At 42.2% G+C, this 12,500-nt stretch overlaps 1 protein-coding gene across 2 annotated transcripts in view; it reads left to right on the top strand.

The window, feature by feature from the left end:
* The window catches only part of USH2A (usherin), a gene marked incomplete at both ends in the record, with an annotated part of 794,746 nt that overhangs the window by 781,118 nt on the left and 1,128 nt on the right, over positions 1–12,500 (top strand). For both annotated transcript variants that reach the window (XM_081220997.1, XM_081220996.1), the window contains one exon: positions 11,690–11,911. In XM_081220997.1, the coding sequence (XP_081077123.1) occupies positions 11,690–11,911 (222 nt within the window). The remainder of the gene's footprint in view (positions 1–11,689; positions 11,912–12,500) is intronic.

Below are 12,500 nucleotides of genomic sequence, written 5' to 3'. Positions count from 1 at the left end.
AAAGCTTGTGTTTCCTTATTTATTTTCATTTTGGATGATCTGTCCATTGGTGAAAGTAGGGTGTTAAAGTCCCCTACTGTGATTGTGTTACTGTCAGTTTCCCCTTTTATTGCTGTTAGTATTTTCCTTATGTATTGAGGTGCTCCTATGTTGGGTGCATAAATATTTACAATTGTTATATCTTCATCTTGGATCGATCCCTTGATCGTCATGTTGTGTCCTTCTTTGTCTCTTGTAATAGTCTTTGTTTTAAAGTCTATCTTGTCTGATATGAGAATTGCTACTCCAGCTTTCTTTTGGTTTCCATTTGCATGGAATATCTTTTTCCATCCCCTCACTTTCAGTCTGTATGTGTCCCTAGGTCTGAAGTGGGTCTCTTGTAGATAGCATATATTTGGGTCTTGTTTTTGTATCCATTCAGCCAGTATAAGTCTTTTGGTTGGAGCCTTTAATCCACTTACATTTAAGTTAATTATCAATATGTATGTTCCTATTACCATTTTCTTAATTCTTTTGCTTTTATTATTGTAGGTCTTTTCCTTCTCTTCTGTTTCCTGCGTAGAGGAGTTCCTTTAGCATTTATTGTAAAGCTGGTTTGGTGGTGCTGAATTCTCTTAGCTTTTGCTTGTCTGTAAAGGTTTTAATTTCTCCATCAAATCCGAATGAGATTCTTGCTGGGTAGAGTAATCTTGGTTGTAGGTCCTTCTCTTTCATCACTTTAAATATGTCCTTCCACTCCCTTCTGGTTTGCAGAGTTTCTGCTGAATGATCAGCTGTTAACATTATGGGGATTCCCTTGTGTGTTATTTGTTGTTTTTCCCTCGCTGCTTTTAATATTTTTTCTTTGTATTTAATTTTTGATCGTTTGATTAATATGTGTCTTGGCGTGTTTCTCCTTGGATTTATCCTGTATGGGACTCTCTGTGCTTCCTGGACTTGATTAACTATTTCCTTTTCCATATTAGGGAAGTTTTCAACTATAATCTCTTCAAATATTTTCTCAGTCCCTTTCTTTTTCTCTTCTTCTTCTGGGACCCCTATAACTCGAATGTTGGTGCGTTTAATGTTGTCCCAGAGTTCTCTGAGACTGTTCTCAATTCTTTTCATTCTTTTTCTTTATTCTGCTCTGCAGTAGTTATTTCCACTATTTTATCTTCCAGGTCACTTATCCGTTCTTCTGCCTCAGTTATTCTGCTATTGATCCCTTCTAGAAAATTTTAAATTTCATTTATTGTGTTGTTAATCTCTGTTTGTTTGCTCTTTACTTCTTCTAGGTCCTTGTTAAACGTTTCTTGTATTTTCTCTGTTCTATTTCCAAGATTTTCAATCATCTTTACTATCATTATTCTGAATTCTTTTTCAGGTAAACTGCCTATTTCCTCTTCATTTCTTAGGTCTGGTGGGTTTTGGCCTTGCTCCTTTATCTGCTGTGTGTTTCTCTTTCTTCTCATTTTGCTTAACTTACTGTGTTCGGGGTCTCCTTTTCGCAGGCTGCGGGTTCCTTGTTTCTGTTGTTTTTGGTGTCTGTCCCCAGTGGCTAAGGTTTGTTCAGTGGGTTGTGTAGGCTTCCTGGTGGAGGGTACTAGTGCCTGTGTTCCGGTGGTTGAGTCTGGATCTTGTCTTTCTGGTCAGCAGGTCCACGTCTGGTGGTGTGTTTTGGGCTGTCTGTGGCCTTATTATGATTTTAGGCAGCCTCTGTGCTAATGGATGGGGTTATATTCCTGTCTTGCTAGTTTTTTGGCATAGGGTGTCCAGCACTGTAGCTTGCTGGTCGTTGAGTGGAGCTGGGTCTTGGCGTTGAGATGCAGATCTCTGGGAGATATTCGCCATTTGATATTACGTGGAGCTGGGAGTTTTCTTGTGGACCAGTGTCCTGAACTTGGCTCTCCCACCTCAGAGCCACAGCCCTGACGCCTGGCTGGAGCACCAAGAGCCTGTCATCCACACGGCTCAGAATAAAAGGCAGAAAAAATAGAAAGAAACAAAGAGGATAAAATAAAATAAAGTTATTAAAATACAAAATAAATAATTATTAAGAAAAAATATTTTTAAGTAATAAAAAAATAAATAAATGGACAGACAGAACCCTAGGACAAATGGTAAAAACAAAGCTATACAGACAAAATCACACACAGAAGCATGCACATATACACTCACAAAAAGAGAAAAAGGGAAAAATATATATATATCGTTGCTCCCAAAGACCACCTCCTCAATTTGGGTTGATTTGTTGTCTATTCAGGTATTCCACAGATGCAGGTACATCAAGTTGATTGTGGAGATGTAATCCGCTGCTCCTGAGGCTGCTGGGAGCAATTTCCCTTTCTCTTCTTTGTTCGCACAGCTCCGGGGGTTCAACTTTGGATACGGCCGCACCTGTGCATGTAGGTCGCCCGAGGGCATCAGTTCTTCACTCAGACAGGACGGGGTTAAAGGATCAGTTGGTTCAGAGGCTCTGGCTCACTCAGGCTGGGGGGAGGGAGGGGTACAGATGTGGGGCGAGCCTGTGGCGGCAGAGGCCGGTGTGACATTGCACCAGCCTGAGGCGTGCCATGCGTTCTCCCAGGAAGTTGTCCCTGGATCCCGGGACCCTGGCAGTGGCGGGCTGCACAGGCTCCCGGGAGGGGAGGTGTGGATAGTGACCTGAGCTTGCACACAGGCTTCTTGGTGGCGGCAGCAGCAGGCTTAGCATCTCATGCCCATCTCTGGTGTCCGCGTTGATAGCCACGGCTCACACCCGTCTCTGGAGCTCATTTAGGCGGCGCTGCTAATGCCCTCTCCTTGCGCACCAGGAAACAAAGAGGCAAGAAAAAGTCTCTTGCCTCTTCGGCAGCTCCAGACTTTTTCCCGGACTCCCTCCCGGCTAGCCGTGGTGCACTAGCCCCCTTCAGGCTGTGTTCATGCATCCAACCCCAGTCCTCTCCCTGGGGTCCGACCTCCTAAATGCGAGTCTCAGCTCTCAGACCCCTCCCGCCCCAGCGGGTGAGCAGACAAGCCTCTCAGGCTGGTAAGTGCTGGTCGCATTGACCCTCTGTGCAGGAGTCTCTCCGCTTTGCCCTCTGCACCCCTGTTGCTGCACTCTCCTCCGTGGGTCCAAAGCTCCCCCCTCCGCCACCCGCAGTCTCTGCCCGCGAAGGGGCTTCTAGTGTGTGGAAACCTTTTCTCCTTCACAGCTCCCTTCCACTGGTGCAGATCTCATCCCTATCCTTTGTCTCTGTTTTTTCTTTTTTCTTTTGCCCTACCCAGGTACGTGGGGAGTTTCTTGCCTTTTGGGAGGTCTGAGGTCTTCTGCCAGAGTTCAGTAGGTGTTATGTAGGAGTTGTTCCACATGTAGATCTATTTCTGTTGTATTTGTGGGGAAGAAGTTGATTTCTACATCTTAAGATGCCCTGCAACTGCTATGTTGGGTCTTCGTTGCTGCGAGTGGGCTTTCTCTAGTTGCGGTGAGCAGGGACTATGCGTCGTTGCAGTGCATGGGCTTCTCGTTTCGGTGGCTTCTTTTGTTGCAGAGCATGGTCTCTAGGTGTGCGGGCTTCAGGAGTTGTGGCACATGGGCTCAGTAGCTGTGGCTTGCAGGCTGTAGAGTGCAGGCTCGGTAGTTGTGACACAAGGGCTTAGTTGGTCTGCAGCATGTGGGATCTTCCAGGACCAGGGCTTTAACCTGTGTCCCCTGCAGTGGCAGGCAGATGCTTAACCACTGCACCACCAGGGAAGTCCCTTAAACTGTCCTCATTTCTTTTCATTCGTTTTTCTTTATTCTGTTCTACAGCAGTGATTTCCGCTATTCTGCCTTTGAGCTCACATATCCAATCTTCTGCCTCATTCATTCTGCTACTGATTCTTTCTAGTGTATTTTTCATTTCAGTTATTGTATGTTCAACTTTGTTTGTTCTTTAGCTCTTCTAGTTCTTTGTTAAACATTTCTTGTAACTTCTCAGTCTGTTCCTCCATTTTTTTCTGAGATCTTGGATCATCTTTACTGTCATTACTCTGAAGTCTATTTTCGGATAGATTGACTAGCTTCACTTCACTTAGTTGTTCTTCTGGGGTTTTATTTTGTTCCTTCGTCTGGAACATATTCCTCTGCCATCCTATTTTGTCTAACTTTCTGTTTTTGCGGTCCCACAAGCTGCAGGATTGTAGTTTCTCTTGCTTCTGGTGTCTGTCCCCTGGTGAGTGAGGCTGGTCTAAGAGGCTTGTGCAGGCTTCCTGGTGGGAGAGACTGGTGCCTGCCTATTGGTGGTTGGAGCTGGGTCTTGTCCCTCTGTTGGGCAGGGCCATAACAACAGGTGTGTTTAGAGGTGGCTGTGGACTGAGGAAGACTTTAAACAGCCTGTCTGCTGATGGGTGAGGCTGTGTTCCTGCCCTGTTGGTTGTTTGGCCTGAGGCGACCCAGCACTGGAGCATGCAGGCTGTTGGGTGTGGCCAGTTCTTGGCATCAAAATGGAGGCCTGCAGACAGCTCATACCAATAAGTGCTCCCCAGTACCTTGACACCAGTGTCCTTGTCCCTGCAGTGGACAAGGACCTCTCCAGAAGACCCTCCCAGACCAGCAGGTAGGTCTGACCCAGGCTTCTGTGAAGTCACTGCTTTTTCCCTGGGTCCCAGGGTGCACAAGACCTTGTGTGTGCCCTCCAAGAGTGGAGTTTATGGTTCCTCCAGTCCTATGGAGTTCCTGCGATCAAGTCCCACTGGCCTTCAAAATCAAGTGCTCTGGGGCTGCTCCTCCTGAGGCCAAACCCCCAGACTGGGCAGCATGACATAGACTCAGAACTCTCACTCCTGTAGGAGACCCTCTGTGATATAATTATTTTCCAGTTTGTGTGTCACCCACCTGGCAGGTATGAGATTTGATTGTATTGTGAATGCACCCCTCCTACCATCTCATTGTGTCTTCTTCTTTGTCTTTGTACGTAGAATATCTCTTTTGTTAGGTTCTGGTCTTTTTTGTCGATGGTTGTTCAGCCGTTAGTTGTGATTTTGGTGTTTTCTTGAGAAGAAGTGAACTCAGGTCCTTCTACTCTGCCATCTTGTCCTCCACCCAGGCGTCTATTTCATTCTTTTCTATGGCTCAGTAATATTCTATTGTATAAATACACCACATCTCCCTTATCCATAAATCTGTCAATCTGTCAGTGGATGTTTAGGTTGTTTCCATGTCTTGGGTATTGTGAATAGTGCTGCTATGAACATAGGGGTGCATGTATCTTTTTGAATTATAATTTTGTCTGGATATATGTCCAGGAGTGAGACTGCTGGATCATATAGCAACTCTATTTTTAGTTTTTTGAGGAGCCTCCATACTGTTTTCCGTATTGGCTGCACCAACTGACATTCCCACCAATAGTGTAGGAGGGTTCCCTTTTCTCCAGAACCCCCTCCAGCATTTGTTATTTGTAGATATTTTAATGATGCCCATTCTGATCGGTGTGAGGTGGTACCTCATTGTAGTTTTGATTTGCATTTCTCTAATAATTAGCGATGATGAGCACCTTTTCATGTGCCTATTGACCATCTGTATATCTTCTTTGCAGAAATGTATATTTAGGTATTTTGCCCATTTTTTAATTGTTTGTTTGTTTGTTTTATTGTTATTGAGTTGTATGAGCTGTTTGTATACTTCGAAAATTAAGCCCTTTTTTGGTCACATCATTTGCAAATATTTTCTCGCAGTCTGTAGGTTCTCTTCGTTTGGTTTATGGTTTCATTTGCTGTCAAAAGCTGATAAGTTTGATTACGTCCCACTTGTTTATTTTTTATTTTTTTTTTTTGCTGTATGCGGGCCTCTCACTGCTGTGGCCTCTCCCGTTGCGGAGCACAGGCTCCGGACACACAGGCTCCGCGGCCATGGCTCGCGGGCCCAGCCGCTGCGCGGCATGTGGGATCTTCCGGGATAGGGGCACGAACCCGTGTCCCCTGCATCGGCAGGCGGACTCTCAACCACTGCGCCACCAGGGAAGCCCCCACTTGTTTATTTTTGTTTTTATTTTTATTGCCTTGGGAGACTGACCTACGAAAATGGTATGATTTATATCAGAGACTGTTTTGCCTATGTTCTTTTCTAAGAGTTTTATGATGTCATGTCTTATATTTGCCTTTAAGCCATTTTGAGTTTATTTTTGCACATGGTGTGAAGGTATGTTCTAACTTCATTGATTTGCATGTGGCTGTCTAACTCTCCCAACACCACTTACTGAAGAGACTTTCTTTTCCCTATTGTATGTTCTTTCCTCCTTTGTTGATAATTAATTGTCCATAGGTGTGTGAGTTTATTTTGGAGCTCTTCTATTCCAGTGATCCATGTATCTTTTTTCTGCCAGTACCACACTCTTTTGATAACTGTAGCTTTGCAATATTGTCTGAAGTCTTGGAGGGTTATGCCTCCTGCTTTGTTCTTTTTCCTGAGAATTGCTTTGGCAATTCTGGGTCTTTTTAGGTTCCATATACATTTTAGTGTTGTTTGTTCTAGTTCTGTGAAAAATGTCATGGATAATTTGATAAGGGTCGAATTAAATCTATAGATTGCTTTGGTTAGTATGGCCATTTAACAATATTAATTCTTCCAAGCCAAGAGCATGAGATATCTTTCCATTTCTTTTTATCATCTTCAGTTTCCTTTATTGATGTTTTGTAGTTCTCAGCATATAAGTATTTCACCTTCTTGGTGAGTTTTATTCCTAAGTATTTTATTTTATTTTATTTTTTGATGCAACTTTAAAGGGTATTGTTTGTCTACATTCCCTTTCTGATATTTCATTGTTTGTATAAAGAAATGCAACCGATTTCTGTATGTTAATCTTGTATCCTGCTACTTTACTGAATTTATCAGTTCTGGTAGTTTTTGTGTGGAGTCTTTAGGGTTTTCTCTATGAAGTATCATGTCATCTGCATATAATGACAATTTTACCTCTTCCCTACCAATCTGAACACATTTTATTTCTTTTCCCTGTCTAATTGTTGTGGCTAGGACTTCCAATACTATGTTGAATAGAAGTGTTGACTATGGGCATCCTTGTCTTGTTCCAGATTTTAGCAGGAACGCTTTCAGCTTTTCACCATTGAGTATTATATTGGCCATGGGTTTGTCATAAATAGCTTTTATTATGTTGAGATGTGTTCCCTCTCTATCCACTTTTGTGAGGGTTTTTATCGTGAATCGATGTTGAATTTTATCAAATGCTTTTTCTGCATCTACTGAGATGATCATGTGGTGTTTGTCTTTTTTTTTGATTTGGTGCATTACATTGATTGATTTGCATATGTCAAACCATCATTGTGACCCTGGGATGAATCCAAGTTGGTTGTGGTGTGTGATCTTTTTTATGTATTGTTCGATTTGGTTTGCTAATATTTTGTTGAGAATTTTTGCATCTATATTTATCAAAGATATTGGCCTGTAATTTTCTTTTTTGGTGGTGCCTTTATCTCGTTTTGGTATCAGGGTGATGGTGACTTCATGGAATGTCATTGGGAGTGTTCCCTCCTCTTCAGTCTTTTGGAAGAGTTTGAGAAGGATTGGTGTAAGTTCTTTGTATGTTTGGTAGAATTTGCCTGTGAAGCCATCTGGTCCTGACTTTTGTTTATAGGGAGTATTTTTATTACAAATTCTGTTTCATTTCTAGTGACTGGTCTTTTCAAGTTATCTATTTCTTCTTCATTCATTTTTGGTGGACTGTATGTTTCTAGAAACTTGTCCATTTCTACTAGGTTGCCGAATTTGTTGGCATATAATTGTTCATAGTATTCTCTTATGGTTTTTTGTATCTGTTCTTTCTCCTCTTTCCTTTCTTATTTTATTTGAGTCTTCTCTCTTTTCTTCTTGGTGAGCCTAGCCAGAGGTTCGTCAATTATGTTTACCCTTTCTAAGAACCAGCTCTTGATTTTATTGATTTTTTTCTATTTAAAAAAAAATCTCTATTTTATTTCCTCACTGATCTTTATTATTTCCCTATTTCTGCTGACTTTAGGTTTTGTTTATTCTTTTTTTTTTCTAATTCTTTTAGGTGGTAGGTTAGGTTTTTTTCAACTTTTCTTGTTTTATGAAGAAGGCCTGTGTCACTATGAACTTCTCTCTAAGAACTTCTTTTGCTGCATGCCATAGATTTTGCATGGTTGTGTTTTCATTGTCATTTGCCTCAAGGTATTTTAAATTTTTTTCTTTGTTTTCATTGTTGGCCCATTGGCTTTTTAATAGCATGTTGTTTAGTCTTCATGTAATTGTTTTTCTTTTTTCCTCATTTCTTTTTGTGTGGTTGATTTCTAGTTTCATGCCATTGTGGTCAGAAAAGATGCTTGAAATAATTTCTATACTCTTAAATTTGTTGAGTGTTTTGTGCCCTTGTATGTGGTCCATCCTAGGCAATGTTCCATGTGCACTTGAAAAGAATGTGTATTCTGCTTTTTTAAGATGTAATGTCCTGAAAATATCAATTAAGTCTAACTGTTTTATTGTATCATTTCAGAACTCTGTTGCCTTATTGATTTTCTGTCTAAAAAATCTTTCTATTGATGTGAGTGAGGTGTTAAAGTCTCCTACTATTATTGTATCCCCATCAGTTTCTCTCTTTATGTCTGTTAGTATTTGTTTTATGTATTTGGGTCCTCCTATACTGGGTACATATATGTTGACAAGTGTAATGTCCTCTTATATTGATCCCTTTACCATTATATAGTGTCCTTCTTTATCTTTCTTTTTAGACTTTGTTTTAATGTCTATTTTGTCTGATATGAGTATTGCGACCCCCACTTTCTTGTCATTTCTGTTTGCGTGAAATACCTTTTTGCATTCCCTCAGTTTCCACCTGTGTGTGTCCTTTGCCTGAAAGTGGGTCTCTTGTAGGCAGCATATTGTAGACTCTTGTTTTTTATCCAATCTGCTACTCTGTGTCTTTTGATTGGAGCATTTTGTCCATTGACATTTAAGAGAATTATTGATATTTTATTGCCATTTTAAACCTTGTTTTCCCATTGATATTGTATTTCTTCTTTGTTTTTCTTTTTCTTTTTCTTCTGTTTTTCCTTTTGTGGTTTGATGATTTTCTTTTGTATTATTCTTGTGTTCTTTTTGGTTTTTGTGAATTTATTGTATGTTTTTTATTTCTGGTTACCTTGTTTTTCAAGTATATTAGCCCCTTCCTGTATCTACTGGTTTTAGACTGGTAGTCATATAGTCTCAAACACATTCTGGAAAAAAAAATCTACATTTTCATACTCTCCTCTCCCACATTTTATGATTTTGATGCCTTCTTTTAATCTTCATGTTCATCCTTTTGGTTATCATTGCTTTCACAGAAATTTTTTCTTTTAATATGTGTACTGGCTTATGTAAGTGATTTAGTTTCAAACTGAGATTTTCTGTTTCCTATAGATTCTTGTTTCTTTTCTATTTAGAGAAGATGTTTTGATATTTCCTTTAGGATAGGCTTAGTATTGCTGTATTTTTTTAGTTTTTGCTTGTTTGAGAAATTCTTTATCTCTACTTCTATTCCAAATGATAAGCTGGCAGGCTAGAGTATCCTAGGTTACGTGTTTTTCCCTTTCAGGACTTTGAATATATCTTGCCACTCCCTTCTGGTCTGCAACATTTCTGTAGAGAAAGCAGCTGATAGCCTTATGGAGGTTTGCTTGTAATTAACTCTTTGTTTTTCTCTTGCTGCCTTTAGATATTTAGCAGGCCTCCTCTTTGCTCTGTGGTTGTCACTGCCCTGTCAGCGGCAGAGTCTGCTCCTGAGTTGTTGGAGTAGAAGCCCTCAGAACGGTTTCTGAGCTGCAGTGTGAGGTAGACAGGAGTGGAGTGTTCCGCTGGGACAGGGGCCACTGAGTCTTCCTTTGCCGGAGCTGTCTACCAGGGAGTGTGCTCTGTGGTGTCACCTGTGCAGGCTCACAAAGTACACTGTGGTTGGCACTGCCCTTGGCACCACCTCCACTGTGGGAATTCAGGCAGTTGTCCCTGTTGTCCCTCAGGCACTGTTTTCACAAAGCCACCAGCACAGATCCTTAGATGCCAATCCACTGAAGTTGGGTACCAGGGCCGCAGTAGTCACACACCTGGACCTGCCATGGGAGCTATGGAAACATCCCAGACCCCAACCCCGCCTCCAAGCATATGTGACCGCAAAACCCACAGCTGCTGAGGCCGGACTTGTCTGAGCCATGGGAGCACCCACTGTCCTGCTCCCAGAGCTCGTAGAGGCAGCAGGGAGAAAGAGGCTGTTATGGCAGGCTTCACCCCTCCCTTCACACGCCCTTTAGCAATGGCACTTTGCCTCTATGGCAGACCCACGCTTCTTCTGCGTACACCCCAGTTGTGTCCCATACCACACTCCAGCCCCTTCAGGCTGTCTCCATGCTGCCAACCCCAGTCCTCTCCCTGGGTCTGTCCTCTGAAGCCTGAGTTTCAGCACCCAGCCCTGCACATACTAGTAGGCATGCATCTTGGGCTGGGGACTGCAACAAGGTAGCACCGATCCTCTGTGCCCATCTCTTTCTGTTCTGCCTGCTGCCAACCAGTTGTTGCACTCTCTTCCGAGCCTCTGAAGCTCCCTTTCTGTCCCAGCTGATCTCCCCACCAGTGAAGGTGCTTCCTAGGATGTAGGAACATTTCCTCTTTCACAGCTCCCTCCTAGGGGAACAGGTCCATCCCAATTTCTTTTTTTTTTTCCTTTGCCCTACGCAGTTATGTGGAGTTCTTTCTTGTACTTCTGGGTGTCTGATATCTATTGCCCTAATTCAGTAAGGTATTACGTGAGAATTATTCTACATGTAGATGTATTTTTGAGTATTTGTGGGAGGAGGTGAGCTCCACGTTCTTCTATTCTGCCATCTTGATTCCTCCCTCCAAAGAATTTGTTTTAAAATATTCCAAATGCTGATACCCCACTTTTGTTTTCAGTTTGACTCCGTGGCTGATGTATCTGATGTGTCAAGCAATGTTACCCTAAAAAGTTACACCATGCACTTCGAGGTACCTCTGTGTGCTGCATGAATGCACGATCTTTGCATGGTGTGTCGATGCCACGGTGAAAAGCAGAACACTTCACTGATTGGTTAAATCAGCTAAATCAGAACCCTCAGATGTTTAGAGCAGCTACACTTCCTAATGGCACATTCTAGATCCTAATCATAGAGTGCCTTTGTCTTTCTGATGTCTTTGCGTGTCCTCTTTATTTTGGAGGCTGGAATCCTATAACAAGGGGAACAACGCAGAATGAGAAAAGAGGGAGGGAGGAGTCAGGTTCCCTACATAAATCCAGGAATTTTAAAGTGAAATACAACTGTGCTCACTTAGTGACTGACCATGAGAGAACATTGCTCATTTTGCTCTGGGGAAGGGCTGTTCTCAAGAAGGAGGCTCTGTGCTGACACCCATGAAGAGACTACCTTGCTAACCCGACCCCTCACCCTACTGCTTTGCGATGCAGCAGCCCTAGTCCACGGGGAACAATAGCCAAAGCACCAGTATGTGAACTCTTGGGACACTAAGAATGCTGGCCATCTAACGTGACCATCAGCTTATTGTCTCACCTTCACCAAGAATCCAGGGGCCACAGGATTCCACAGGAGCTAAGTTCCATAGGAGGAGATGGGGACAGCATTCCCTTCATTGATGACATGTGACACATGATTTTCTATCCTACTTCAAGACTATTTTCTTTAGACCTTAGTCACCAACAGTAACTTTTTTTTTCAGGGCTTAGCTGATACCAAAATCCCCCGGTCTGGGACACCTGTGAGTATTAGGAGCAACCGGAGCCTGTCTGTACTGCGCATCCCAAGTCAGAGCCAAGTCAGCCAGACCTATTCCCAAGGCTCTCTCCACCGCAGTGTCAGTCAGCTCATAGATATTCAAGACAAGAAGGTCTTGATTGACGACTCGCTGTGGGAAACCATCGTGGGCCATGATAGCGGACTGGTGAGTCAATTTCCTCATCCAGAGCCTTTGCTAAACATTCCAGAAGTATATTGATAAAGAGGTGGCATGCAGCTTCCTGTACCTCATTGAAGGATGGCCGTACAGCACTCAGTGCATCCCTCTGACCATTTACCCAATTATTTTGCAATAACTTGTTTACCTGCTTGATGAGCAGGGTAGAAACTTTGTCTTGTTCTTCTGGCACAAAATAGATGCTCAAAAAATAAATTCATGCATAAGTGAATAGACAAGCAGGCTCTACTTCATTATCTTGGGCAGAACATGACTGAAAACATTGGAACTGGCCTAAAAGAGGCATAAAGTACAAGCACCTGTTTTACTAAAGGAAAAAAAAAAAAAGGAAGTGTGTTTTCCTTCTGGTTTATGGTTAGAGGAGAAAAAGAGTCTCTCAATAGGATCAATAGTTTCTTTCCAAGAAACTCAGAAATTTATGATAAATAAGGGCATTACTATTTATGAACTTTGTTTTTCATAATTTCAGCCCAGGGGGTACAAAAGAGTTAACATCATCATTATGTAATATTTATTTTGAGCCCCTAGTGGCTGAAATGAATAAAGTTGTAGAGTT

This window comes from Mesoplodon bidens, assembly GCF_964165515.1.
Source record: "Mesoplodon bidens genome assembly, chromosome: 2".
Lineage (NCBI taxonomy): Eukaryota > Metazoa > Chordata > Mammalia > Artiodactyla > Ziphiidae > Mesoplodon > Mesoplodon bidens.
Note: the sequence above shows the minus strand (reverse complement) of the source record. Positions and strands in the feature narration are given on the sequence as shown.